The sequence below is a fragment of the Dromiciops gliroides genome, chromosome 4 (genome assembly GCF_019393635.1).
Source record: "Dromiciops gliroides isolate mDroGli1 chromosome 4, mDroGli1.pri, whole genome shotgun sequence".
In the NCBI taxonomy this organism is placed as follows: Eukaryota; Metazoa; Chordata; class Mammalia; order Microbiotheria; family Microbiotheriidae; genus Dromiciops; species Dromiciops gliroides.
Window position 1 is genome coordinate 99265989 of NC_057864.1, and position 27971 is coordinate 99293959.

The following is a 27971-nucleotide window of genomic DNA, read 5'->3' on the forward strand; positions in this document are numbered from 1 at the left end:
GATAACAGGGTTTTTAAAAAACTATTTTATGTATGCAGTATAACAAGAGCAAAGAATGCCTCCCAATAATAAGAGAAGGGCCATTTTCTTCCTACGGTTCCAGAAAGGGCCCTTGCCCCAGGTCGATTCTTTAAAGTGACTCTACTTTGGACAAGAATTCTTCAAGAAAACTATAGCTGGGATTAGTTTGCTTGCATCAGAGAGAAAAGCAATATGGGGATAGACAACATGGTAGGGAGAAGTTTCGGGGGAAATGTGCTTGGGAAGAACTGGAGGACAGGAAGTAGAAGCCCAAGATGTTGAAGAGGTGAGAAGACAGCAAACCACACTTAATAGTTGGGATCATGCCCTGTTCCCAAACCAAAAATCCAGGTTTGGGTCTCACCTAACCTTGGGCTAGTCACTTCTCTTGTCTGAGCATCAATGTTCTTATCTGTAAATGGGGATACAGTAGCTGCCCCAGGAGACTCTTGGGAAGATCCAGAGAGACAGCATATGTGAAACATTGTGCAAACTGTAAAGCGTCTTGCCAAGTTCAGTGGTCCAGTGCTTACCACAGTGCCTGACACCCAGTAGGTACTTAATAAATGTTTATTGACTGACTAGTAGTAAGTAAAGGACAATGGAGGAGAGCAGTCTTCTGTGACTCCATAGTACCATCTGCTGTTGACTGGGGACATTGCTGCTACCTCCCCGTAGAAACCTGCCCCGACCCTCACACGCACCACCCCGGACCTGCTCCCTCCAAATGCCAGAATGCACCACAAAACAAATTACTCCAACCCTCCCTAATGTAATCCTCTGGCCTCCATCTCTACCTGGGGCCAGGGTCTGATTGCTCGATCTTGCTCAGTCCCTCCTGCTTCTGTCTCCCATCGGGCCCACACACCCTGTCTTCATCTCCTAGCATTGGCTCCCTGAATGTTATAGTATGAGTCTAAAGCACGGAAAAAAAAAGTATGAGAAAGCTCACTGGGGATCTGGACTCAAATCCCAGCTCTATCCCTTCCTTCCTAGCTTGTGTCTTTGGGCAAGTCACTAAAACCCCTCTCAGCCTCAGTTTCCTCATCTGTAAAAATGAAGAGGGGCGGCTAGGTGGCGCAGTGGATAGAGCACTGGCCCTGGACTCAGGAGGACCTGAGTTCAAATTCGGCCTCAGACACTTGACACTTACTAGCTGTGTGACCCTGGGCAAGTCACTTAACTCTCATTGCCCCACCAAAAAAAAAAAAAAAATGAAGAGAGGCAGGATGAGATGATCTCTGATGTGCTTCCTAATTTTAAAATTCTATGAGCCTGTGAGACCTCAGAGTTCTCTAGCAAGTTCCTCAGCAGCAAGAATCCTGCAGGGTTAGGCAGCGGTGAAGCTGAGTGGGAGGTTGACCAACAGCAACAACAACAAAATCAAGTTAGGCTGCAGCGGGGATAAGAGAGCAGCCAGCAGAGGGCGACCTGCCTCTAGCACCCAGTCGCCGGGACTCTGAGGCCAGCAAGCTGCCCAGTGTCTGTAGCTGGCCCTAGAGGTTCCTCATCACCTGGGGTCCCTGAGCATCCCGGAAAATATCCAACCCCGCTTTTGTAAAGAATCCTTGGATGACTACGCTCAACTCTTATTCATATTGTTCCTTTCACCTTGAAAGGAACGCTTCCCTTTCTCTGCACCTCTTGTAAGATGTAAGATCTTACCTCTGGAAAAACTTCTCTGATCATTCCTTCCTTCCTTCCTTCCTTCCCTCCCTCTTTCCTTCCCTCCCTTCCTCCTTCCTTCCCTTTCTTCCTTTTTTCTGTCCTTTCCTCCTTCCATTCCTTCCTTCTTTCCCTCCCTCCTTCCCTTCCTTCTTTCCTCCCTTCCTTCCAATAGTGTAGCAAAAAGATTAATTGACAGAGTCAGAAGACATAGTAATTCAAATTCTAGCTACTAGGATGCTTATAAGCTGTGTGACCCTAAGCCAAATCATTTAACCTCCCTAAGCCTGAGCTCCTTTTTCTATAAAGGGGTAACATTTTATAGATATTATTATGAATAATAGCTAACATTTACATAGCACATTAAAATTTACAAAACACTTTACAGATATTTCCTTTGATCCTCATAATAACCACGGAAGGAAAAAAATCAGTCAATAAATGTTAATTAAGTGTCTAATATGTGATGGACACTCTACTAAGTGATAGGGATACAAAAAGAGACAAAAAACAGTTCCTACCTTAAAGGAGCTAACAATCTAATGGCACTGTTATCCTCAATGGGTAATCCTCATGTATGACTTGCCCAAGGTCACACTGATATTAAGTGTCTGAGGATGGACTTGAATTCAGGTTTCCTGACTCTATCATTTTGCTACCTTATATACTTGCAGTATTTATTTTTTTATTTATTTTTAATTGTGTGTGTGTGTGTGTGTGTGTGTGTGTGTGTGTGAGGCAATTGGGGTTAAATGACTTGCCCAGAGTCACACAGCTAGTAAGTGTCAAGGGTCTGAGGCTAGATTTGAACTCAGGTCCTCCTGACTCCAGGGTCGGTGCTCTATCCACTGCACCACCTAGCTGCCCTTCTGCAATATTTATTTTATGGGACCATTGAGAGAAAAGTGATTTGTGAACTTTAAGGCATTAGTAAATAGGAACTTCTATTTCTTCCTTCAACAAACACTTGCTGAAGACCTACTATGTTTAAGATACTGTTCTAGGCCCTGTGAGGAATATAAAATAACATTGGGATGGTCTTTGCTTTTGAGATCTGAGAGTCCAGCAGCCACCTGCAGTGGTTGGTCTCTCCTGCCTGAATTACTTTGGCATTGGAGCACACAGTTGGGTTCTAAACAAGAGAGGCTCAGCTCATGTTCTGAGTTATAATTTATTAATGTTCAAACAAAGGATACAGCTACAGCATGTGCCAGCCTGTGACAGCGGACCACATCCCTTTTGTACTGATATGGGATGTGCCATAAGCCAAGGATTGGTCAATTCTGCCAGAATGGCAAAGTGACCTGAGCAGCTCCTGAACACTCTCAGATACCAAAGAGGACATATGGAGCCATATCCTCGGCAAGCACGCTGGTTTGAAGTGGGTACAGTACCCCTCCCCAGCATCTTTGAATGTACCACTCAAAAGTAAACTAGCCAAGGCTTAAACAACAGGGATTGGTAGAATTCCTCTGGCGCTCAGTGACTATTGTAACTGGATTCATCAGTCACTCCAGAAGTTTCCATGTGACAACCCCTTCCTCCTTCCTTCCAAGGAAGGCGCCAACTCTGACCAGACTGTCTCAAGTACTTGTTATGTATACCCTCTCGCGGCACTAAGCATATCCTGCCTTGTTATTGTGAATTATACTTCATGCGTTTATGCTTTGTTTCCACTAGTGGACTGTAACAATCTACAGGGCAGAGCACCATGTCTTGTCAATTACAGCCATCTGAGGTGGGTACTTTTACTGTCCCCATTTTACAGATGAAGAGTCTCAGAGAAGTTAAATGATGTGCCCAAGGTCACGTAGTTAGTGATTTGAGGGGAGATTTGAACCGATAATTTTCTGACTAGAGATCCAGTGTTCTATCCTCTGTACCACATTCAGTGCAAATGGTCATTCAGTGCAACCCTCTCATTTTACAGATGAGAGTTTAAGTGACTTGACCAATGTCACACAGGAAAAAAGCGGCAGTCAGGATTGGAGTCCAGTGTGAACCCCACCCCCCAGCCTGCCTCTACCTAACTGCTGACCCTTGTTAAGCTTGAATTCAATAGAAAGGGTATTGGATTTCATGTGAAGAACTTTATTCAAATCCTGACTTTTCCACTTCTTTCCTGTGTGACGTTGGGCAAGTCACCTAACCTCTCATCTATAAAATGAGAGAATTACACTGAATGATCTCTAGGGTCCCATCCAGTTCTAAATCTATTAACTTATGAGCTATACCTATAGAGGTATAGGGCAGATAGGTGGCTTAGTGGATAGAGCATTGGCCCTGGAGTCAGGAAGACCTGAATTCAAATCTGGCCTCAGATACTTACTAGCTGTGTGACCTTGGGCAAGTCACAATCCTGTTTGCCTTAGTTTCCTTATGGGTAAAAAATGAACTGCAGAAGGATATGGCAAGTCACTCCAGTATCTTTGCTAAGAAAACCCCAAATGGAGTCATGAAGAGTCAGATGCAACTGAACAACAACATACCTATCAAGGAACAGACAGTGTCATAGAAGAAACTCCAGATGTTCTGTTCATTTGGTTCTGAAATAAATTTCATGGAAATGAAGAGACAGAGAATACACTCATTTGGTAGCTGTTTGTTTCTTTCTGAGTTAGCATTGTGAATAAGAAGTGGTGCGAGAGGCAGCTAGGTGGCTCAGTGGATAGAGCGCTGGAGAAAAGACAAATATTGCCTTGGATACCAGTTATGGGACTCTGGGCAAGTCATTTAAAACCTGTCTGCCTCAGTTTCTTAATCTGTAAAATAGAAATAGTAACAGGTCCAACCTCTTAGAGTTATTGTGAAGATAAAAGATTTTTTAAAGTACACTACACACTTTAAACACTATATACATGCTGGTTGTTGTTATTATAATGATTATGAACTAATATTAAATCCTTATTTTCATTCTTCTTTTTGTTCTTCCTTGACTTACTTTCTCTTTCTATCATTTGTTCTTCCTTCCTTCCTCTTTCTTTCTTCCTTCCTCTTTTTCTTTCTTTCTTCTTTTCTTTCTTCCTTCCTTCCTCCCTCCTTCCCTCCCTCCTTCCTTTCCTTCCTTCCTTCCTTCCTTCCTTCCTTCCTTCCTTCCTTCCTTCCTTCCTTCCTTCCTTCCTTCCTTCCTTCCTTCCTTCCTTCCTTCCTTCCTTCCTTCCTCCACCTCTCTGTCTTATCTCGGCTAGAAGTACAATGGCCACTCACAGCCTCATCCCACTACCAATGGGCATGAAAGTTTAACTTGATCCCTCTCTTATTTGGGCCCATTCAACCCTCCTTAGGCAGCAAGTTGGCTCCCTGCTCCAAGGAGGCTCACCATATTGGTGCCAGCCTTAGTTCAGACATCAGATCAGCTTCACCCCACTATAGCCCAAATCTCAAGCTCAAGTGAGTCACCAGCCTCAGCCTTCCCAGTAGTAGTGACTACAGGCTTGTTCGACCACACTTATCTGCTCATTTTTTCAGTCACCTTTTATTTTATCAGCCCTTTGATGTTTTTGTGTCTCAATGCATCTCTCTCTCCTTTGCTTTTCAAGATTTCCTCTTCTGTGATATTTTGGGGATTCTTTGTTGATTTTCTCATTTTACATATGGTTCATTAATCCTCTTTTTATTTTGTCAGGGTATATTGCCAAAAGTCTAATGTTTCCTACTTTAGCTTTATCCCCCCAAATTTGCTATGTTGTCTCATCATTCTCATTCTCTTTCACATATTCTTTTCTTATGTATTCTTTGATCCCTTCAGTATTCAAAATGCCCTTGAGAAGGAACTCCAGTAGCAAGGCATCTTCCCTACGGTTAGAAGTTCAAGGCTGTGATTTCTTCCTTCTTCATGCTGTTCCATAAGTGGATTTTTGCTTTTTGGGTCCCTTAAAGAATCAGCCTCAGGATAGGTTTGGGATTTGACTGTGAATGTCGTGCTAGTTAATATGGTTAAATTAAGGCTGTATTAGGAGAAGGCTCCCATTCTCTGGGACTTATCAAAAGGCCCTTCTCTAAAGAGTCTTTTGGGAGGGGGCTGCTGAGAGGCGCAGTGGATAGAGCACTGGCCCTGGATTCAGGAGGACCAAATTAAAATTTGACCTCAGACACTTGACACTTACTAGCTGTGTGACCCTAGGCAAGTCATTTAACTCTCGTTGTCCCACAAAAAAGAGTGTTTTGTAGGATGTTAGTATCATAAATTTAGAACTGGAGGAGATTGTAGAGACCATCTGGTCCAACCACTTTATTTTACAGATGAGGAAACTGAGGCAAAGAAAGGCGAAGTGACTTGCCCAAGGTCATACAGGTAGTCAGTGCCAGAGTCAAGATTCTTGTTCAGGTCCTCCAATTCCAAAGCCAATGCTCTTACCATTGGACTACACTGCCTCCTTTCACTTACTGGCCTGAATATAAACTGTACCCCTAAAATGAAATTTCTTTAAAAGTAAAAATAAACATGTAGGTACTGACAGAGAATAATTTTAAGATTGTGGCATAGAAGCATATTTGTAGGAAATTTGTTTTTACATTTCTTTCCATTTTAAAATTTTTATTGATAATCTTTTTTTAATTTAAAATTGTTTATTGACAATCTTTTAAAAGCATCACTCATACTTTGCAAAGTGACTTTCCCCATTCCAATGAAAGAATGATCCCTCACAACAAAGATATGCAACTAAGCCAATTCTTTCCATTCAAACAAAGATGTTTTATTTATTTTTTATCTTCACCTCCCTCTTTATTTTTGCTATTTTTCTTTGTCATTGCACACTCAGGATTTATATAATCAAGATTTAGAAAATAGGTGTGTTCTGTGTTCAAACCAATATGATCTTTGGCCTTTCCCCCTTACTAATATGTTAGTAAAGACATTTAGCCTGGTGGCAACAGGGAAGAGAGAATCCACAAACTCTGTCTGGGTAAATAAGGGGAAGCTGAGGGACTCCGAGTGTACCAGAGACCAAGGTGGTAAAGTACTCAGCAGCAGTGGTGGAGAGAGTTGGGGGTACGTGGGTCTGTGTCACAAAAGACTAAAGAAAGCCTCAGGTAGGAGCAGGCTGGGGGTGGGGATGAGGTGATATCTTGCCATGGGGCCCTCCTTGTTACCCATGATCAAGGTTTTACAGAAACTAAGAACTGAAATTCTTAAATGACAGAGTACTCAGGTCTCCGGCCTATCCCTCCACAAAGCCCATCACCCCTCCCTACTCCCAGGGGAAGCAGGCTTTCTAGTTTTGACTTGCAGATGACTTTGGCTGGGTTTTCCTCTCCCTATGGGCTTCCCAGGTCAGAAGTTACTGGAACCAGCCTACAGCTCTGGCTGGCCAACCTAGTAGCTGAGATCACAGCTCAAATGTCAAAACACCAGCAGTTTGCAGTTGGTTATCCCTAAGTCTGGGGGAGAGGGACAGGTCACTCCAGGGGGTGATCAGGCTTTGAATGGAGGGCCCAAAAGTCATGGACTGAACTGGAATGACAGAGGTCACCTCATGCAGCATGGGCCTGAATAAGAATGACACAGAATAACCCTTAAAGACCGCCATCACATTGTGCACCATCTCCCCAAGACAAACACCCTCATCTCCTTCATCTAGCTCTCACATGGTGTTGTCTTGAGCCCCTCAGCATCTTGCTCAACCACCTTTAATTTGATGATTTCCAGAACTGATACAAAGGAGTCAGCAAAGGGATGAAAACAAAAGGCTGAGTGGGCAGGGATTACTATTCTTCCTGGCTCTTTGGGTACCTTTCCCTGCCCCATCCACATTCCCTTCAGTTCCCAGGGGACTGATGGTGTTGCCGTCATCTCAGAACTATGGACACCAGAAATCTTTTTTTTTTTTTAAACAGCTTTATTGACTACACAAGAAATTAGCTTAAATATTCGCCCTTCCCAATAGCAGATATTGTAGATGGATCCCTTGGAATAAATTTGTCCTAGCCTGATGGTTCCCTCATAGTCATAGGGATTCTTCCAAGACCTCCCATTCCTTTGGCCAAGGCCCAGGCTCACACCTTCCCTGGAACTGCCCCTTCTGTTCCTTCCCTCTGGGTCTAACAGTGATAGGGATAGTTTGAACAAGGAAGAGACCCAGAGACAGGAGGGATGGAGGGAAGGGGAAGGGTAGTGGTGGTAGGGGGAGAATATGAGCCCAACAGGGAAAGCCCAGAAAGACATCAGTGGAGGATGATTTGGAGATGGGATGGGGTGGGGAGGAAGATACCTAATGAGTAGTTTGGAATCTCTAAGCTACTTGAAAATCTTCCCCCTTAAAAATGTTGAGAAGTTCTACAGAATGGAGACTAGATTGAATGCTCCTTGGGCAGAGTCAGGAAAGGGTTAGGGTCTCTGGACTAGCCAACAAAATCTACAGCCTCAAGAGTCCCCAAGATAAGAGTTGGCTTTGATTTCCCTGAGGTTTGGGTCACTTACCAATGTTCAGGAGTCTACTTTAGTCCAGAACTCCCTATGCCATCAAAGCAGTGACACAGACCCCTGGGGGATTCCAGAACTGACCCTGACTTTGAGGGAGCTCCAGCCTGGGGTAATACAGACCTGACCCTAATGCCCTAGGTCTATGGCTGGCAGGGGCTGTTCTCTGTACCTCCTAACAGGAGTGACCTGGGATCGGTACAGACTGTGGGCAAGAACAGCATTGAGCATTCAGCGCCATGTTGGTCTCCAAGGCCAAACACACAGTCCAACAGTGTTTTAGTGGGCAAGCACTCAAAGAGTGGGCTTGGGTGAGCAGGGGCACTACCCATTCCAACACTTTGTGGGAAACCTCACTGCAAGGTTCTGTCCTGTGGAAACTTCCCCCCTGCCCTTGTCTGAAGGCATCTGGGAGTGGAACAAGCCTGAGTGGCCTTCTGAAGAGTTATCCCCTTCTCCTTACCCTTCTCACCTTCTCCCTCCCCCTACAAACACATGCCAAACTGGAGGAAGGCTGTCCATATCTCTTCGTTGTCCCCCTCCTCCCTTTGTCTTCCCTTCCCACACTCTCTCCTGGCTGGGCTTCATGAGATTGCTTCTGGTCCTTTGGCCAATGTACTCAGTCAGCAGGGTAGAGTGAGGGGCTGAAAGACAAAAATTCCGGAGAGCAAGGGGAGAGGGTACAAGCTCATTCCCTGTATAAACATTAATAATAGTAACCTTTAAAATGTTCACACTGGACATTGTGTCAGCTGGGTAGGATGGGTGAAAAGGTGGGTTCCAGGAGGCCAGTATCCTAGGCAAAAACCCACCCAACACATAGCCAAAACCTGTGGTTATAGAGGCTGGTAATAAGTGGCAGAAGAGAGAGAGAGAGGTGGAAGAGAAAGAGATAGAAAGAAAGCAGGTAGCTCCCCTATCTAGCCTGGTCTACATAGACAAGGGCTGGGGCTGGCATTTGTGAGGCACCAGAGGTGAGAGCAGGGAATTGGGAACACCATCGACTGCTTTACTCGGAATGGACCAAGGCCCCAGCTCCTTGGCCAAAGCCGAATCCTTTGGGCCCAAAGTTTTTGGCATAGCATCCTGCAAAGGAAACAAACAGTTAGATTTCCATTTGTCACAAAGGCCAGACAGGCTCAAGTACTAAGATTACCATCCTTGCTGCCTCCACTCCCCATTGTCTCCTATGAGTCGATCTAACCTTCTCTTGACTATGAATGGCCAAGTGTAGTCCAATGGAAAGCTCATGGATTTTGGAGTCAGAAGACCTATTGAGTTCAAATACCCAAATTTCCTCATCTGTAAAACAGGGCTAAGACTTGTACTGCCTAGTTCATCCAGCTGCAGTAAGCATTTGTAAGCCTCACTCTAGTCTCCCTGAGCTTCTATTCTTCCTTTGTCAAATGGGGGTAATAAATAACACTTTCATCCCAGGGCTGTTAGGAGGATCAAAGGAGAAAACATATGCAATGTATTTAGCAAATCTCAAAGAACTATATAAATGTAAGCTATTATTATCCTAACACAATTAGGTGACAGTGGATGGAATGCTAGACCTGGAGTCAGGAAGACCTGAGTTCAAATCCAGACTCTGACACCACTTACTAGTTGTGTGACCCTGGGCAAGTCACCTAATTCATCTCAGCCTCAGTTTCCCTATTATGAGAATGAAAAAAGTGAACATTTTAAAAGTGTTTTGCAAACTTTAAAATACTACAGCAATGCCAGCTATAATTATCATTAGCATCCACAGCAGAATGAGGAGAACAGCCTCTCCCACTTCCTCAAAGTAGAAGAATTGCATACTTGGTTAGCAAAAGCCCAGGCCCTCCTCTGGATGCAGGTCTTTGCTGTCCTTAAAAAGGACATCCTCCAAGCTCTAGACATCATAGTTCCTCCAGTCACCAGAGGAAGAGAGTTCTTACATGAGGCACTTCAACCTTAAAGGGCTATGTAAATATCAGTTAATTTGTCTCAGCTGAATCCCTCTGCCTTTCTCATAAATTGCTTTCTTCTCTTTCTATCCTGGTAGAGATGGGCAGAAAGGCACTATCCTTCATACAAGCACTGAAGTCCTAGAGCTTGTCGTGGGGGTCTAAAGACTTGAGCACCTGTCCCAACTCTGCTAATGTCTAGTTTGGTTACCCTGGGCAAGTCATCTTCCTTCTCTATGCCTTACTTTCTTCATGTGGAAAATGACAGGGCTGGTTTAGGCTTGTTTTTTCCCCAAACTGTGTTTGAAAGAGCTCTTTGTGATACTACCAAACTCTTTTTCACATAGAGCTTCCAAGCTTGCAAAGCATTTGACACGTGTTATTTCATTTGATCCTCATGGCAACCCTGGGAGATAGGTGCTATTATTAGCCTCATTTTACAGATGAGAAAGCTGAGGCAGAGGCTAAATAGGTTTCTCAGGTCGCATATTACAGGAAAAGAATTCAGTTCTTTGGGGGCAGCTAGGTGGCACAGTGGATAAAGCACTGGCCTTGGATTGAGGAGGACCTGAGTTCAAATCTGGCCTCAGACACTTGACACTTACTAGCTGTGTGACCCTGGGCAAGTCATTTAACCCTTCATTGCCCCACCAAACAAAAAAAAAGGAAAAAAATAATTCAGTTCATTCTGACTCTGAGTCCAATACTTAATCCACAATCAATCAATCAATCATCAATATCAATTTATTAAATACTTACTCTCTATAAGAGAGTACTCTAGACTTGTGAAAATGCAAATGCTAACAAGGAGTTTCTCTCTTAAGATGTTAAATATTAAATTATCTTGCCATCTATCCCAATACAGTAGCTGCCTCACTTCTAACCACACAGATCTACATCTTATGCACTAGACCCTCAAAATCTGTTCTCTCAGTCCCTAGGGGAGTAGATTCACTCCCCTTTGTAACTTCTCCCCTGGAGCTGAGCTGTCTTAAGTGCATGCAGACTTGCTTAGGCAGAGCGAGAGAGCGAGAGAGCGAGAGAGAGAGAGAGAGAGCGAGAGAGAGAGAGAGAGAGAGAGAGAGAGAGAGAGAGAGGTGGAGATATATATATATATATATAGTCAATCCCAGACCAGACTCTGCATCTCATCCCATCTAACTGTCTGCCCCAATACCATGCTCATACTATCCTCCAACCCTACCCCCACCACAATTCTACTTATTCCTCTAGGTATAGTAATCAACCCAGACTTTTGCTTTTAGGAAGGATATGTCAATCCACTGCACTGGACTAAATCACCATCTTTGTGATTCCCCAGACCAAGTCTCCCTTCTCCGGCTGCCACTTCCCTCCGTGGATTGTCTCCCCCAGTAGAACTGAACTCCTCAAGGGTACTTGTCTCACTATTTGTATCTCCAGCACCTAACACTATTTCTGCACAGATAAGCTTTGGCTTATCTGTCACATGGGTGGGTCTAAAGTCATATCTGGCAACCCCAGCATCACCTGTCTACTCACCTTTGCAGTAAATTTCTCCATCCTTGTCTGCCAAGGTAGTGGATTCCAGGCCTTTGCCACACTTGGCACACCGGAAGCAGCTCTTGTGCCAGGACTGGGAAGGGAAGATAAGAGGCATGTGACCAATTCTGTGAAGAACCCTCTCACCCCAGATAACTATGTTGAGTGAACTTAAAGACATTAATGAGGTCTACACTGCCAATGGAGCTAAGAAAAGTGGGCTTCATATTCCAAATTGGAGAGAGAAAGACACAGAGAGAAAAAGAGAGGGGGCAGGGAGAAGGGGAGGGAGAGAGGGAGGGGGAGAAGGAGAGGGAGAGAGAGAGAGAGGTGGCGAATGTGTATGGGAGACATCTCAGTTATTAACATAACCGGCCACACTCAAATGCAGTCAGTCAGACAACTAGCATTTATTAAGGACCTACTATGTGTCAAGCTAAGTACTAAGTGCTGGCTGGGGATATACAAAGAGAGGCAAAAGACATTCCCTGCCCTCAAGGAATTCACAGTCTAATTTGGGAGACAACATGCCAACAACTATATTCAAATAGGATAAATATAAGAGAAATTGGAGATAATCTCAGAGCAAGGGCATTAGAATTAAAGGGGACTAGGATAGGCTTCTTGTAGAAGAAAGGACTTTAGTTGAGACTTGCAGGAGCTGAGGAAGTCAGGAGATGGAGATAAGGAGGGAGAACATTCCATATATAGGGGCAGCCAGTGAAAGTGCTCAGTCAAGAGATAGAGCGTGGTGTTTGAGGAAAAGCAAATGGGCCAAATGTCCCTGGATCCAGAGTATACTGAGGGGAGTAAGATATGAGAAGGCTGGGGAGGGAGGAGGAGGCCAGATCAGGAAGGGCTTTGAAAGCCAAACAGAGGATTTCATATTTGATCCTGATGGTAATGGAGCAGCTATTTGACTATAAACCTAGATATCAGGAGACCTCCATTTTAATCACCTCTTCAAATAGCCACAACTCTTTCCTTTTAAGATGATTTATCATCTAATACTGGACTACTGGACCTGCAGTCCAAAGATCTGAATTCTAATCACATTTTTACTCCTAAGCAAGTCACTTGCCCATTAGACCTCTATTTTCTCATCTGTAAAATGTGTGTGTGTGTGTGGGGGGGGAAATGATAATAAAAATAATGATACTCCCAGGACCTGCCTCACAGGGTTGTTGGGAGGAGAAAATGCTTTGTAAACACCAAAGTGTTATAAAACAAAACAGACACAAATTTCCCCTCTTTTATGAATGAGGAAAATGAAGCCCAGAGAGCATAATAACTTCACCAAGGTCACGGGGTAAGTGAGGGACAAAACAAAGATTTGTATCCTGGTCTCGTGAATCACCACCCCAGGGCTGAGTCTCCCAGGATCAGTTCCTGTTCTTCTGCATTTATCTCATTTCATTATAGATTATCATTATTTGCATATGGGTTGTACCTCCCTACTAGACTGTAAACTCCCAGAGGACAGGAAAGTGATTATTTTGCACTTCCTCTATTTGGGCTTGATAAAGGTCTATTGATCTGAACTGCTTCCAATTTCCAGTTCTCTTCCTCTCAACTTTGATGACTGCTTTGGATCTTATTACTTCACTGATTCATGCCTCTGTTTCTCTTTCTGGATTTCCCCTGCTCCTGCTCATGTAAGACAGCAAGGGGTAGTCTTTCATCCCTGAGGTGGGGGAAGGGAAAGGGCAAAGGGAAAAGAAGTGTCCAGAGAAGACAGTGAAAAATCAAGGTACTCACACCAAAATGTTGGAAAATGGCAGCCTAGTACTACCATTGGAGTCCACCTAAATTCCTTTTTTTAATGGTATTTCTATTTTTCAAATTACATGCAAAGGTAATTTTTAACATTCATTTTTTATATAAAATTTTGAGTTCCAAATTTTCTCCCTCCCTGCTCTCTTCCCTACCTAAGACAAATTATATATGTGTAATCATGGAAAATATATTTCCATATTAGTCATGTTGTGAAAGAAGAAACAGAAAAAAAGAAAAAAACACATACAAATAAAGTGAAAACAGTATGTTTCAATCTGCATTCAGACTCCATCAGTTCTTTCTCTGCATAGTCCACCCAAATTCTTCACCCAAATTCAGTGAAGCCAATTTGGTCTGAAAGTCCCAGCTTCAGAACAAACCTGTCTCCAACACTGATGCTCAGGCAAGACTTCTATATTCCTCCCAAACCTGAATGATCAAGACTAGCCCCACGAAGGTCATGTATTTGGGATTCCCCGTGAATTAACCAGGCCCTGGGAATTTTAAGGAAAGTTCCCTCCTGCTTCCTCATTCACCCAAAGACCACCATTTCAAAAATAGAAAATTGTACTAAAGAAGATTGTTCAAAGTGTTTTCAGCTCTGACAGGGAAAGAATGTGGTCCAATGTTTCACTAGGAATGTTGGACCACCATGGGACCAGAAATGGTCATCAGTGTTTCCCATCCAGACTTCATGCAAGTGAACACGGCTATAAGCCCCTTTATGGGAAAAAAAAAACCAAGCCTGAGGTTTTCAAAATTTGGCTTGGGACCTCCCAAAATAGCCAACTTCTCAGCAGCTGGATCTAATCAGAAATCGTTTAATGGGCTGAGTTGCTGATACATGGACAGCTCCCAGAGATAAAGAGGAAACCAAAACAAATCAGTCCAGATGGGAGAGAATGGTACCTTTCCAGAGCAAAAGGCTGCTGGGCTTGGGGAAGAAGAAAAATCCAGTGAAGAAAATGGGGATGGGGGTGAAATAGAAGCTACTCATCTTAGCTACAATGAACTGGCTCCAACTCTAGAAAACATACAGGGAAATAGTCAATCTCTGGTTTCCTGAATATCTGAGACCACCAAGCTTGTTCTTCCCCAGATGACCTTGAGTGAGTGGCAATGTGGTCACTTATGAAGCTAATTAGCATCAGGGAGTTCCAGGTCCCATTCTCACCTCCTCAGGTTACTTAGCAAGAGTAGAAGCTCACATCTCATGTCTGCCACGGTTCAAATGGGTAGAATCCTGGATTACCATCATCCCCTGGCCCCCTCTTACTTACGATCCATTCAACCAAGTTTTCCCCATTTCTGCAGCTCCTAAAATGCCTCACCTCAAAAAATAAATAAATAAAATAAAATCCCCCACCTCTCTAGATTACCTGCCTGCTCCTAATGCCTTCCCCCCCACCCCATTACTTTGCTTTCCCATTATCAGCTGGATGCCTTTCTCAACCCCTCTTAATTCTAGTATCTTCTCTCTCTTAATTATGTCCTATTTATCCTGCATATAGCTAGTTTGTACATATTTACTTGTTGTCTCCCATATTAGATTGTGAGCTCCCTGAGGGCAGGGACTGGGTTAATTTTTATTTTTTGTCTCTTTTTGTATCCCCAATGCTTAGCGCAATTCCTGGCACATAGTAGGTGCTTGATAAATTTTTATTAAGTGACTGCCTGACTTATTATAATTATTTATATACATGTTTTCTCTCCCAGTAGAATGTAAGCTTCTTGAGACAACTAGGTGGCACAGTGGATAGAGGAGTCAAGAAAACCTGGGTTCAGACACTTACTAGCTGTGTAACCACAAACAAGTCACTTATCTTCTGTCTGCCTCAGTTTCCTCAGTTGTAAAATAAGGATCATACTAGCATCTACCTCTCAGGATTGTTGGGAGAATCTTTGTTGTAAAAAAAAAGAATCTCATCTCTCTATGTCCCTACACATGTTGCCTGGTCCTGCCAGGGTGGCAGCTTACCTTCCCAGCTCCAATCACCTTTTCCGCAGCATAGACTGCCTGTCCACACCGGGGGCAGCTTTCCGACCCTCCTATCTTTTGGGCAAACTTGGATGCATTAGGGTTAGTGGTGGGCCTGTGACCAGGGGTCCTAGAAGGGGCAAGAATGAAAGCAATGATTTTACTTTCACATAATACTTTAGATAATTGTAAAGTGCTCACAATCACCTTGTTAAACAGGTGAGTTATTATTAACCCCATTTTTATATATGAAGAAACCAATACATGAGCAAGTGAGTTAGGCTAGGTCATGTGCCTAGTTAAGTGCTGAAGCTGATATGGATGCTGAAATTACTTTGGATAAGGAATTGTCTGGAAAGGTATATTATTAGACACACATGACCTCCCTTCTTTTACCTGAGTCCAGGAATGGGAACCATTCTCTCTGCCTTTGAATCATAGAATGTTAGAGCTGGAAAGGGCTCATAGAGGATTAGAAAGAAACCTGGGAAGACTTACATGAACTGATACAAAGTGAAGTGAGCAGAACCAGGAGAACAATTTAAAAAATGACAATATTTTAAGGACAAACAACTGTGAAAGACTAAATAACTCTGATGAACATAGTGACAAACCACAATTCCAGAGGACTCATGATGAAGCATGTACCCACCTCCAGAGAGAGAAGTGCTGCTGGACTCAGAGAAGAGATTTTAGCTGTTGTTTTGTTTTGTTTTTTTAATATGGCCAATGTGGGCATTTGTTTTGTTCTGCTATGCATGTTTATAATAGGTCTTGTTTCTTTTTTTTTTTTTTTTTTTTGCTTTCTCCATGGTATGGAGGGTGAGGAGGAAGAGAATGCGAACTCATAAATAAAATTGAATTTAAAAATAAAAAAGAAAGGGGGCAGCTAGGTGGAGCAGTGGATAAAGCACTGGCCCTGGATTCAGGAGGACCCGAGTTCAAATCCGGCCTCAGACACTGGGCACTTACTAGCTATGTGACCCATGGCAAATCACTTAACCTTCACTGTCCTGCAAAAACAAAACAAAACTAAAAACAAACAAATAAATAGACCAATAAAGAAACAAATAAATAGATAAATAGACAAATAAATAAAGAAATAAGCAAATAGATAAATTAATGAATAAATAAACAAATGGATGAATAAATAAATGAATGAATAGACAAACAGACAGACAGACAGACAGATAGATAGATAGATAGATAGATAGATAGATAGATAGATAGATAGATAGATAGATAGATAGATAAGAAAGGCCATATAATAATCTAAACCAATTCTCCCATTTTACAGAGGTGGAAACTGAGGTACTGAACAGTCAACCATCCTAGTCAAGGTCACGTAGCTGGTTACAAGCACATAGATTTCTTGGACTCTCAGGCCATTACTCTTTCTGCTACAACATAGTGCCTCTCCACCCAGATTCAAAATCTCATCAATTTTCATCTTATTTATAAAACAATCCACTGGTCCTACACCATTCCCTCCCCCACAATGCTTCTGTTCTAACCCCTGTGTCATGAGACATCTAAATGCAAATAGCTCCCCATGGGACAGTGACCTTAGAAGAAAACTAGGCAGCTGCATTTGTGGCTTAATAGTCATGTCACTGGGACTGGGAAGCCAGCCAGAACCGGCCACTGGCAGGCACCAATCAATAAGCAGCAGGTCAGAGGTCACCCTGTGTCCTTAGCCAACCCTTCTGTAACCACCTAGAAAGGGAAGTTACTTTGGATAGTACCCAGGGAAAAGAATTAGATGTCCCTGCTGGAAGCATATTGGTCATATCTATGATGAAAGATTGAAGTGGTGGGAGCTTAAAAAATGAAAAATAAAAATAAAAAGATGGACAAGGATTTTCTCGGAGCTTTCCAGTTTTCACTGAAAGCTTCCCCAAATGCCTTCCACGTCTGGAGTTGGGGTGGAGGCCAAAGACTGGGAATTTTCCCCCTATGCCAGCGTGGTATCTAGAAAAATCACCAGACTTGGAGTCAGGAGACCAGGATTCTTGGTCTAGAAGACCAAGCATGAACTCTTTTCTAGGTATTCTAGACCTCAGTTTCCTGATCTGTAAAATGAGAGGGTTGGACTACAGAGGATCCCTAAAGTCCTTTCCATCTCTGACATTCTACAGTTCCATGCTTCTATATGGTCAAACCAAGATCCTCCAGGAGATTCAGAAATACAGTTATGGCCATGCCCTGCACCTTGCTGGCCTTCACAGAATCTTGAAGGCCACTAGATTTCATAGTTCATAGAGCATTGGACTTGGAGTCAGGAAGACTTGAGTTCAAATACTGCCTCGGATACTTAGTTGCTGTGTGACTTTGTTTTGTTGTTGAATAATATTTTTCCAGTTATGTGTAAAAATATCTTTCAGGGGCAGCTAGGTGGCACAGTGAATAAGAGCACTGGCCCTGAAATCAGGAGGATCTGAGTTCAAATCCAGGCTTAGACACTAGCTATGTGACCCTGGGCAAGTCACTTAACCCCAATTGCCTCCAAAGGGAAAAAACATTTTTAAACATTCTTTTTAAAAATTTTGAGTTCCAAATTCTCTCCCCTTCTTCCTCCTCTCCTCCTTCTCCTCGACACCAAACAATTTGATATAGGTTACACATGTGCAATCATGCAAAACATATTTCCAAATTGGGCATGTTGTGAAAGATATTTCTTGTGATACTTCTTGTGAAAGAAAACACTAGATGTGTGACTTTAGACAGGTCTCTCTCAGGCTGTTTTCCCCTCTTTAAAATGGTGAAGAATAATACCCCCTACCTTACAGAGTTTTTGTGAGGATCTTGTGGGACAATATATGTCAAGCACTTTCCAAAGCGTAAAGAGCTATCTCAGTGCTAGATGTTATTCAGTTGAGTTGTTGTTGGTAAGTTACTCACTATATCAGAGCAGAAACCACCTTCCACCCCTCCTCATCCCACCCCACCCAGAACATTTCCAGTGAGCAGCCATCCTGCCTCTGCTTCACGATGTCCAGTGATAGGGAACTCCCTCCCTCCAGAGGAAGCCCATTCATTCCCCTTTGGGACTGGTCCCTTTGTTAGAAAGTTTTTCCTTGTCTTGTGCAGAGATTTCTCTGCAACTTGTACCCATTACTCCCAGTTCTGTCCTCCAGGGCTAATCAGGGTAAATCTAATTCTTCCCCATGACAGCCCTTCATGTACTTGCAAGGTGTTTATCCTGTCTTTCCTAAGTGTTCTCTTCTCCAGGGTAAACATCCACAGCTCCTTTAGCGTATCCTCGTATAGCAGAGATTAGAGGCCTTTCAACATTCTGGTGGCCTTCCTTGGCATGCTTTCCTTCCTAAAAAATGTAATGCCCTAAATTAAGGACCAGATTCCACGTATAATCTAACCAGGGTTATGAGGTATGTGGGACCATCATCTCTCTAGTACTGCTCCCAGTGGCTCTCTAAACGCAGCATAGGAGAGTATTAGCTGTTGTTTGGTTGTTTGTGAGCTTGTGGTCCACTAAAACCCCCTGATTGTTTTCATACAAACAACTAACCACACTTTCCTCATCCTGTACTTGAGAAAGAGATGGAACTCTGTACTCACTCCTCATGCTTGATGCCCAGCGACTCCCCCTTGTCAGTGCTCAGTGTTCCAGCTCCCTGCCCATAGCCATAGCCCTTCGGACCATACTTCTTGCCATAGCAGGACTTGCAGTAAATCTCTTCACCATGAACTGCCACAGTGGTACTATCCAGGTTCTTCTTACAAACCACTGAGGAGGAAGAAATAGAAGAATGTATGAGAGCCATAACTGGGTCAGGGCAATTGGGGCTTTGGCCCAGGGCACCAAATTTAGAAGGCACTGAAAGCTCTTGCAATCCTTCAGTGGTGTAGAAAAATAACAGCTAGTCATCAAAAAAGAAACAGTCAAAATAGGAAGCTATCATATGGCCAGATTCCTACCCCATTTCCCCAGGTATTCCAAGGGAATTCCACATCATTTTCATCCCACCACCCCTTCCCCTTAGTGTAATGGCTTCTCTGACAGTAGCATCTAAGTGTCTTGCCTTTAAAAAATTGATTTTGGAAAACATTTAGCACCAATCACCCTTGGCACAAGGTTACATGCTCCGGGTACAAAAATAATAAGTTCTAGGGGGTAAGTTATAGTCTTAGAATCACAGAAATTCAGTGATGAAAAGGACTAGCCCCCTTCACTTCCCAGTCTGTAGCTTTCCCCACAGGTGGGAGAATAGGAGAAAGGTAGAGAATCATGGTAAAGAAAGCTAACCACAGCATGTAAAGGGATGATTGCTGAAGATCTTTAGATAAGGTGTGTATTAAGCACTTCCTATGCATGCCAGCCAAGCATTTTTAGGGGCATAATGCCCTGAGGATTTATGTACCTCTTGGAAATGAAATGTAAAGAAATCTGGGATGGGCTAGCACACAAATAAGGGAGGGTAGTGACCGAGGAACGTTCTGATCCCCAGTGGAGCCTTAGACAGATACAGCCAGTCTTGGGGGTATTCCAGCTCTGGTGAATCCATCTCCCAAGTCCTCACCTCCAAGGAAAAGACCACAAGATAACAGGCACAGCCTCAGCTTTCTCTGTTGGCCTCGTTCCTCCTCACTGCCGATACCTAGGCACAGCAGCTGTCTTGGTCACGAAAAGGGGGCCAGGGAGAGCAAGGCTGGTGGATAAAAAATGGCCACCAGCCTCTAAACACATCGAGAGAGGGGGACTCTTATTACTCATTCATTGCCTGTTAAGTCAGGCTCTCTAAAGAAAAGCAGCTCCTGCCTTCCCAGACCTTCCATTTTAAGCACTCAATGCATCATGGGAAAAACTCAGGCTAGTTAACCCCTGTGAGAGGGTACAGCATTTGCTCAGCTTCATATCCCCAACAGCTAGCACAGGGCCTTGTATACAGTAAGTACTTAGTAAGTATTTAAGTTGAACTGGAGAACAGGATCAGGGGGGAGTTTGTCCTCCCTGAGGCATCACCTCTTTATCTTTCTGTCTCTTAGAACAGCAAAAAATATCTGCTTGGCCTGTCCTTTCCACCTTCTCCAGATGGGACGGCCTTGCTAAGATTTGGCCCTTTCTCTACCAGCTGCTCCAAGCAAACTCACACTTAGCCAATTTCTTTAGGCTCTGATCTAATTAAACTTTAATTCTAATGTCATTTAACTTTAGGCTCAAATCTAATTTAACTCCATCAAACATCCTACAGAACTTGATACACCAAACCTGGATGTTTCCCTAAATGTGCCAAAGAAGCTACCAGAGCTATGCCTCTCACCCTCCCTTGGCTCCCTGATTTTTACATTTTTAATTTTTTTTTTTTGGCACAAGTAGCAATTGTCGCTCCTTAAAGGGCCCTTGGCTAACAACAACAACTCCTCCTCCTCCTCCTCCTCCTCCTCCTCCCTCCTCTTCCTCCTCCCCTCCTCCCCCTCCTCCTGCTCTCCTCCTCCCCTCCTCCCTCCTCTTCCTCCTCCCCTCCTCCCCCTCCTCCCCCTCCTCCCCCTCCTCCCCCTCCTCCCCCTCCCCCTCCTCCCCCTCCCCTCCCCTCCCCCTCCTCCCCCTCCTCCCCCTCCTCCCCCTCCTCCCCCTCCCCCTCCTTCCCCTCCTCCCCCTCCCCCTCCACTGCGTCTTCAGGTTGGAGATTTTTGCCTAAATATAGGTTCTCCTGGCCTGCCCCCTCCCTCCCAATCCCTACCCTAATCCAGTACAGCTGCAAGACTAAATAAGGAACTTTCCAGCCTCTTCTCTAATGGCCTGGCCTCCCAGGAGGAGCTCCCTGTGGTTAGGAAGGAGGGAGAAGAGGACAAGAGGCCAAAGGCTCCAACATTCCCATCTAGGGATGAGAAGTCTAGAGATTTGGCCAAGGCTGTCCTTTTCTCCCTGTGAGGCCCCGATGGAACTTGGAACTCAGAGACCAGAGGTAAGGTAAGAAACTGGTGGTGATGAAGACAAGGCTGAGAGGATAAGGGAGCACCTGATTTAAAATATTAGATCTAGAGGAGACCTAAACTAAAATCCAGTCAAGTATGTGCATTTTATAGCTAGGAAAGAAACTAAGATGTGGGGCAGGGCTTTAACATCCCGGAGCCTCAGTTTCCTTCTTTTTAAGATGGGCATGATATTGATACCACTTACCTCACACTATGTCTGTGAAGAAAGAATTTTGTATACCTTTATATTTTATGTAAATGGAAGTTGGGATTCTTCATATCTCATGGTTATTTTCCTGGCAGAGCTAGAACTATAACACAAGTCTCCCGACTCCTTGCTCAATACCCCTTCTTTTTTTTGAGACAAACAAAATTTAATATATGCACAGTTATGTACAATACAGCATCACAGCATGTAGGGCATTTAATATTATTTTATAGTCAGATAGTTTTGAAACACTTCTTAAGACTTCAGAACAGGAAATAGATGAATAAACAGGAATATATTGAACACATACCAAAAAGTGATATGATAAAGAATATAAAATACTATTTTCCTTTCAACACTCCAAAAGATATATGTGTATACATAAATATATATTTCTATACAAGTAATATCACAAAAGATCACATCTTCACATGCTTAAAGGATTATGTTTCAGTGTTAGGTCATTTTTTCCTAGATATAACATTGTTTTTTCCAGTTCTGTAATCTTCAGCACCAATTTAATCATTTCCGTGCTGAAAGTTCCTTTGCCCTTACAAAGCAAGATCTCTTAAAATACACCTTGGATTTGTATATAAGTCATAAATACTTCTGTGTGGTTTTTGGTATAAAATTCTTGTCTGTTAATCTGAGTGACCCACATATATGGATGGTGATTGGTTCTTGGTGAGGCAATGGAGAAGGAGGGAAGAAAGGAGGAAATCCTGTGAGAGATTAGCCAAATTCTCTAAACTCCCTGCCCCAAGGACTTGGGTCGAATGTGGTCAAACATATTTTTCCCTTTTCTTTTCTCCAGTTTGGTTCAGGATGGTAAGTACCTGCATCTCTTAGGCTTAAACTCCCAAAAAGTCAGAGACTATCAGTCTATCTGTATACAGTGTCTTGCACCTTGCTCCTGGTGCTTTCCGAAGGCTATCTGATAAGGATAGTGACAATCTGGGAGCCACTGTCACTGGCCCCAGGATATGGTGGTTTGTGATCATCCCAGAATGGGGGTGCTGTAGTTTCCTTCTGTATATCCTTCTGTCCTCATGCTAGACTCTTTTTTTTAATTAATAAAGTATTTTATTTTTTTCCCGTTACATGTAAAGATAGTTCTCAACTTTTGTTTATACAAGCTTTCCAATTTCAGATTTTTCTCCCTCCCTCCCCCCTCCTCTAGACAGCAGGTAATCTGATATAGGTTATATATATATATGTATACACATAATAACATTAATCCTATTTCTGCATTAGTCATGTTATAAGAGAAAAATCAGAGCAATGATGAAAAACCCCAAAATAGAAAGAACAACAGCAACAAAACCAAAAGAAATAGTATGGTTCATTCAGCATCTATACTCCACGGTTCTTTTTTCCTGGATTTGGAGATCCTCTTCTATCATGAGTTCCCTGGAACTCTTCTGTACCATTGCTCATGCTAGACTCTTGATCTAGAACCAGGATGAGGGAAGGTGAACGTGCAAACAAATGACTACTGAACATTGCTGTCTAATAGCAATGACACACCACGTTATGGCTGGCACACTGCCTCCATGCCCCATTAAACAGGTAGGACCTTTGCCCTCTCATAGCTCAGTCTAGAACTATGGAGGAAAGCCTAAATGAGAAGGATTTCCCCAGCTCCAGAATCACCACCTTCAATACTTTAAGTATCTTTTAGTTTCAATGTATGGAGATTCTTTCTACCTGTGCTGATTGTAATCCATCTATACTTTTGAAGATAACATTTATAAGTTGTTATGGTCCCTCCCAAAGTGATCCTGCAGTGGCCAACCTACCGCTAATGAGCCTCCCTGCATAAAACTAGGCTAGTCTTCAGACAATGGAAAGAGTCTGTTGACGAGTCTGTGATATCCAGTGTGGTAAAACCTACCAGAGCTTATAGTCCAGTGGCAAAGCCTTCAAAGGGGCTGAGGGTCACTTCTTTGTTGGTGGTGGTCAGTTATGTCTGACCCTGAACATTGGCAAAGTTACTAGAATGCTGTTCCATTTCCTTCTCCAGTAGATCAAGGCAAACAGAGGTTAAATGACTTGCCCAGGGTCACACAGCTAGTAAAATCAGAGGTCAGATCTGAACTCTGGTCTTCCTGACTCCAGGCCCAGAACTCTATCCATTGAGTCACCTAGCTGCCTCTAGGGTCACTCCTCCACCAGAATAAGGCATAAAAGGACAAATTTAGTGGTAGAGTCCCATGACTGAATGACTTTAATCATTTACATCTCAACCATGGGGCCCTTGACTAAAGGGATGCAGAGATTCTGCCCTGTAAGGATTTGGGGGGAGTACTATTGCCTGGCCAGCAAAGCTGGAGCAGCCAACTCTGATACCTCACCTGTATATGAGAATTACCCATTCATTCCAATGAGGTTCCCTCCCTATTAGTGCCACTCCAGTTTGCTCATGGATATTTTTTAAGCAAAAGAGAAGTAATAAAGTTTTCTAGTGGCAGCTTGGTGTAGTGCATGGATGGCTGGCCTTGGAATCTAAAGGACCTGGGTTTGAGTCCTGCCACTGCTGCATACTGGCTGGGCAATCTTAGATAACCCATAGAATCATAGATCCCGACCTGATGGAGACTTCGGAGGCCCTTGAGCTCATGCTTCTCCTCTCCTGGTGATTCTCATAACTTCTCAGTGTCCCCAGGCAACTCTCTAAGGCTGTCAGTGGCAGAGCAGGAGTCATTCTACATTGCTATAGGGGGATTTCCTCAGTGGGAATTCCCTAGATCAATAAAAACCACAGGTCTGGTTTTTCAGAAATTTTCTTAGAGATTTCTCGACTGTTCTTGGTGCATACTGCATTTTAACAACCTGTGGGATCCACCACAACTGAGGCATCAAACATGAGGCCCCCAACACTCCCTAGGAGGAGCCAAACCAGATGAAAATGTAATATTTAACAGAATAAATAACAATACAATAAAACATAGATAATGTTAATTTGTGGTTTTCTAAGTCAATTTGTAGCCTACATGAATACATATGTATGGTTAGTGGTCCCCCATTTCCATTTGGCACAGCTAGGTAGGGCAGTGAATAGACCTCCAGGCATTGAGTCAAGAAGACCTGAGTTAAAATCCAGCTTCCGACACTTACTAGCTGTGTGACCCTGGACAAGCAACTTAGCCCTGTTTGCCTCAGTTTCTCATATGTAAAATGATTGGGAGAAGGAAATGGGAAACCATTTCAAGTATTTTTCTAGAAAACACCAAATGGAGACACTTGGAGTCAGACATGACTGAACAACACCATGGCCAAGTACTGGGGATTCAAATATAAGGTGAATAAATGTTTATTCATCTATTCACATAGTGAATAAATGTTTGTCCATTCATTCATTCATGCTGTCAACCTAATAGTGTCTATTCCTATTAATCAACATTAAGGCTGACTGGATTTTAGTTTCCATAGAGTTTCTTGCCAAATACTCCCTCCCCACTCAGAATAAACACTTGCTCATAAAATAGGAAACTTGAGACACTGAGGTGAGATTATTTATCAACCTCTGCTACCTATTCTATCTCAACCCTTCTTCCAAAGTACTGGGATGCTCAGAAAATGCTCAGCACTTGTCTGGACACATGTTTCCCCATCTAGAGACTCTTCTCGTGCCTGTTAGAATGTCCTGCACACCTCCTATCTCTCTATCCATCTACTGATTCCACGTCTACTTCTTCCCTGCTCTATTGGGCATAGCCTGTCTCTCCCTTGCCGATCTCATGTCCAGTGTGGTTATGATGGCACCTGGCTCTGGAGAATCTACAACCAAGAACTCAAAATGTCAGAGAAAAAAATCTAAAGTATTAAGGTCACCAAGACAGGTACTTCTATTAGGCTGGGTTCAGGGTTTGTCATAGTAGTACCAAGAACTCTCCCCAGACTTCAAATCCTTCTATTCTTCTAGGAGGGGAAAAAGCCATCATATCTTATTGGCAACCTGAATTCAAGTTGCAAGCTGCCATCAGATGAACAAGCAGGCATCTGATCACAAACTGCTTCCATCTGCCTGAAACTTCAAGCCAAACTGTATTGTAGCTTTATAAGTGATGCATCACAGAACCTCTGGATTAGAAGGTACTTGAGAATCCATCGAATACAGCCCTTTCCTGAGAAGGAATAATCTCCACATCATCCCTAGCCTGTGCTCAAAGAATTCTAATGATAAGGTCTTGTCAACATGGCTTTTAAAAGAAAGAAAAGCACAGAAGAGATCAGGCAACTGTCCAACAATTCAGCCTGAAAAACACACCACTGTCTGACTTATCTGGACATATCTGGCAAAGGTATTTTTCCAGCCAGGGGTATCCAGGGTTGCCAATTCCCCATTGGATAGAGATTAGAGGTGAATGTAAAATGAACAAAATGGAGAACTGGTAACTACCTGGTGAACAACACGACAAATCCAACCAGATATTTCAGAGCAAAAGATACATGTGGTTGGCCAAACAGATAATGTGGCTTCCTATGCAAATCGAAGGAACCAAAGAATTGTCTAGAATCTAACCTCTCTCATTGTTCCACAAGCCTAGTCAATCTATCCCAATGACTCTTCCCCCAAACAGGGCATTCATCTCTTGCCTCAGTGCCTTTGTACAGGCTGTCCCCAATACCTGAATACCTGGCATGCTTCCCCTCCTCACCCCTCCCCTCTTGGAATCCATAGCTTCTTTTAAGGTCAGTTCAAGGATTCTGTCCGACATAATGCCTTTCCTAACTCCCCCAATTGTGGTGTCCCACTCCCAGTGGCCATGCATTTGTCTTATACATATCCTGAATTTACTTATCTGAGAACATGCTGTCTTCCTCAACAGATAAAGGTAAGAACTGTCTGGCCATTTTACCAGTATCCCCAGTGCCTATCACAGTGCCCAGGGCACAGATATTTAACCTGTGACTTCACTGGTATAGTAAGCTCACTCTGCTTTGCAGGTGGGCACCTTCTCTGCATCCCATAGTCTTAGAGAGTCACCATCCATGTGCTCAGGGTCACACAGCCAATATATGCCAGAGGCAGGACTTTGTTTTAAGGCTAGTTCTTCATCCCCTATGCCAAGCTCCATCTTAGCTGCCTAGAACCTCATCAAATTGATAATATTCAAGAACCAATTTGTGTACAAAGATCTACAACCAACATGCCAATGCTTCCCAGGAGAACGAGCAGTCATCCCTGAAAACATTCTGCGCTTTCTCTCTCTCTCTCTCTCTCTCTCTCTCTCTCTCTCTCTCTCTCTCTCTCTCTCTCTCTCTTTCTGTGTGGTCCTTTTGTGCATTTTCCAGCTCTGGCTGCTGGTCATGTTGTAATGCTGCATTTCCAGTCCCCTGCTCTCTTCTTGTAACCTGGCCCCAGGTCCTGCCCTTGTCTATTTGTCTATTTGCACCATTGTCCTGCATTCCTGACCCACCTCGATTTGTTACCTTGCCTAACCCGACTCGAAACAAAAATCATTCTGGCTACAAGAAAGCCTGACACCACAGCCAGCCCAGTTTAGGTCAGAGATTAAAAAGCATTCTTTTGGAAGCCTCTCCTCCTCAAAAGCCAGGACCCTCCACTCCATCAGCTTGCCAAGACAGCTCCCACTCGCTCTGGAAAGATAAACAACTCAGAATTTCCAAAGGGGAGGCTCTGGCAGAAAGCTGCTGATAACAAGATGCTGCTGCTTCTGAACTCTCCATTGTAGGCCAATGGCCAACAAGGCCTAACTGGAGTCCATTTGATCCATGCTCACCAAACACATCCCTCCCAGCTGTCAGCTGAGAGGAAGTCAGCAGTGACCCTTATTAACCATGTTTGGGGATGGCTTCAGGCTGATCTACTGGGCAATGAGGGAAGAGGAATGTCAGTGGACATGGAGCTGATTTGATCTTCTCAGTTAAACTGGATAATTCAAGCTTGTATCCTACCCCAACTTCCCTGCCACTGACTAATCTCCTTTTCTATCTGGTTCAAATTAATTACACAACTAACCAAGCTCTACTTCATCTAGTATAACATGGACATAACCTCAATTTCCAAAATCTCTAAGATGAATTGGGAGTTTTGGGGTGTTTTATGGGGGATGGGGTGGTTGGGGAGAAGACTTGAACCTTTGATTTAACTCATATAAAGAACTCCAAATATGGAAACTCTGTCAATGCAACTATAATTTCTCTTTTTAAAGAGTTGCCCAAAGCATTGAGAAATTTAGTAATTTATTCATCATACAACTAATAGGTATCAGGGATGGGACTTTAACCCAGGTCTTTATGAATCCAAGGCCAGCTACAATGCCTCCTGGGCTTTGACTACATACCCCTTAAAGGTCTTCTCTGGATTGTGCCATATTCAATGACAATGTCTCCTTGTAAATTCTTTCATTAAGCCCCCTATTCCCAGGAAAAGTCATTATGATTAATTAGATCATATATTACACAAAAGGAGGGAGCAGATTTTCTTAGTCTCTGTATTCTGCCTAGTATTAGCAGAAGGTATTGCTCAAAGGCATGCAG

The 27971-nt window shown here is 43.3% G+C and overlaps 1 protein-coding gene across 1 annotated transcript in view; it reads right to left on the reverse strand.

The window, feature by feature from the left end:
- Window positions 1-7505: 7505 nt before the first annotated feature.
- The window catches only part of CSRP1 (cysteine and glycine rich protein 1), a 34489-nt gene continuing 14023 nt past the window's right edge, over window positions 7506-27971 (reverse strand). The window contains exons 3-6 of the mRNA XM_044002386.1: window positions 18899-19067; window positions 15320-15449; window positions 11566-11659; window positions 7506-9193 (exon numbers count right to left, since the gene is read on the reverse strand). Coding sequence (XP_043858321.1) covers window positions 9117-9193; window positions 11566-11659; window positions 15320-15449; window positions 18899-19067 — 470 coding nt within the window. The 3' untranslated portion in view covers window positions 7506-9116. The remainder of the gene's footprint in view (window positions 9194-11565; window positions 11660-15319; window positions 15450-18898; window positions 19068-27971) is intronic.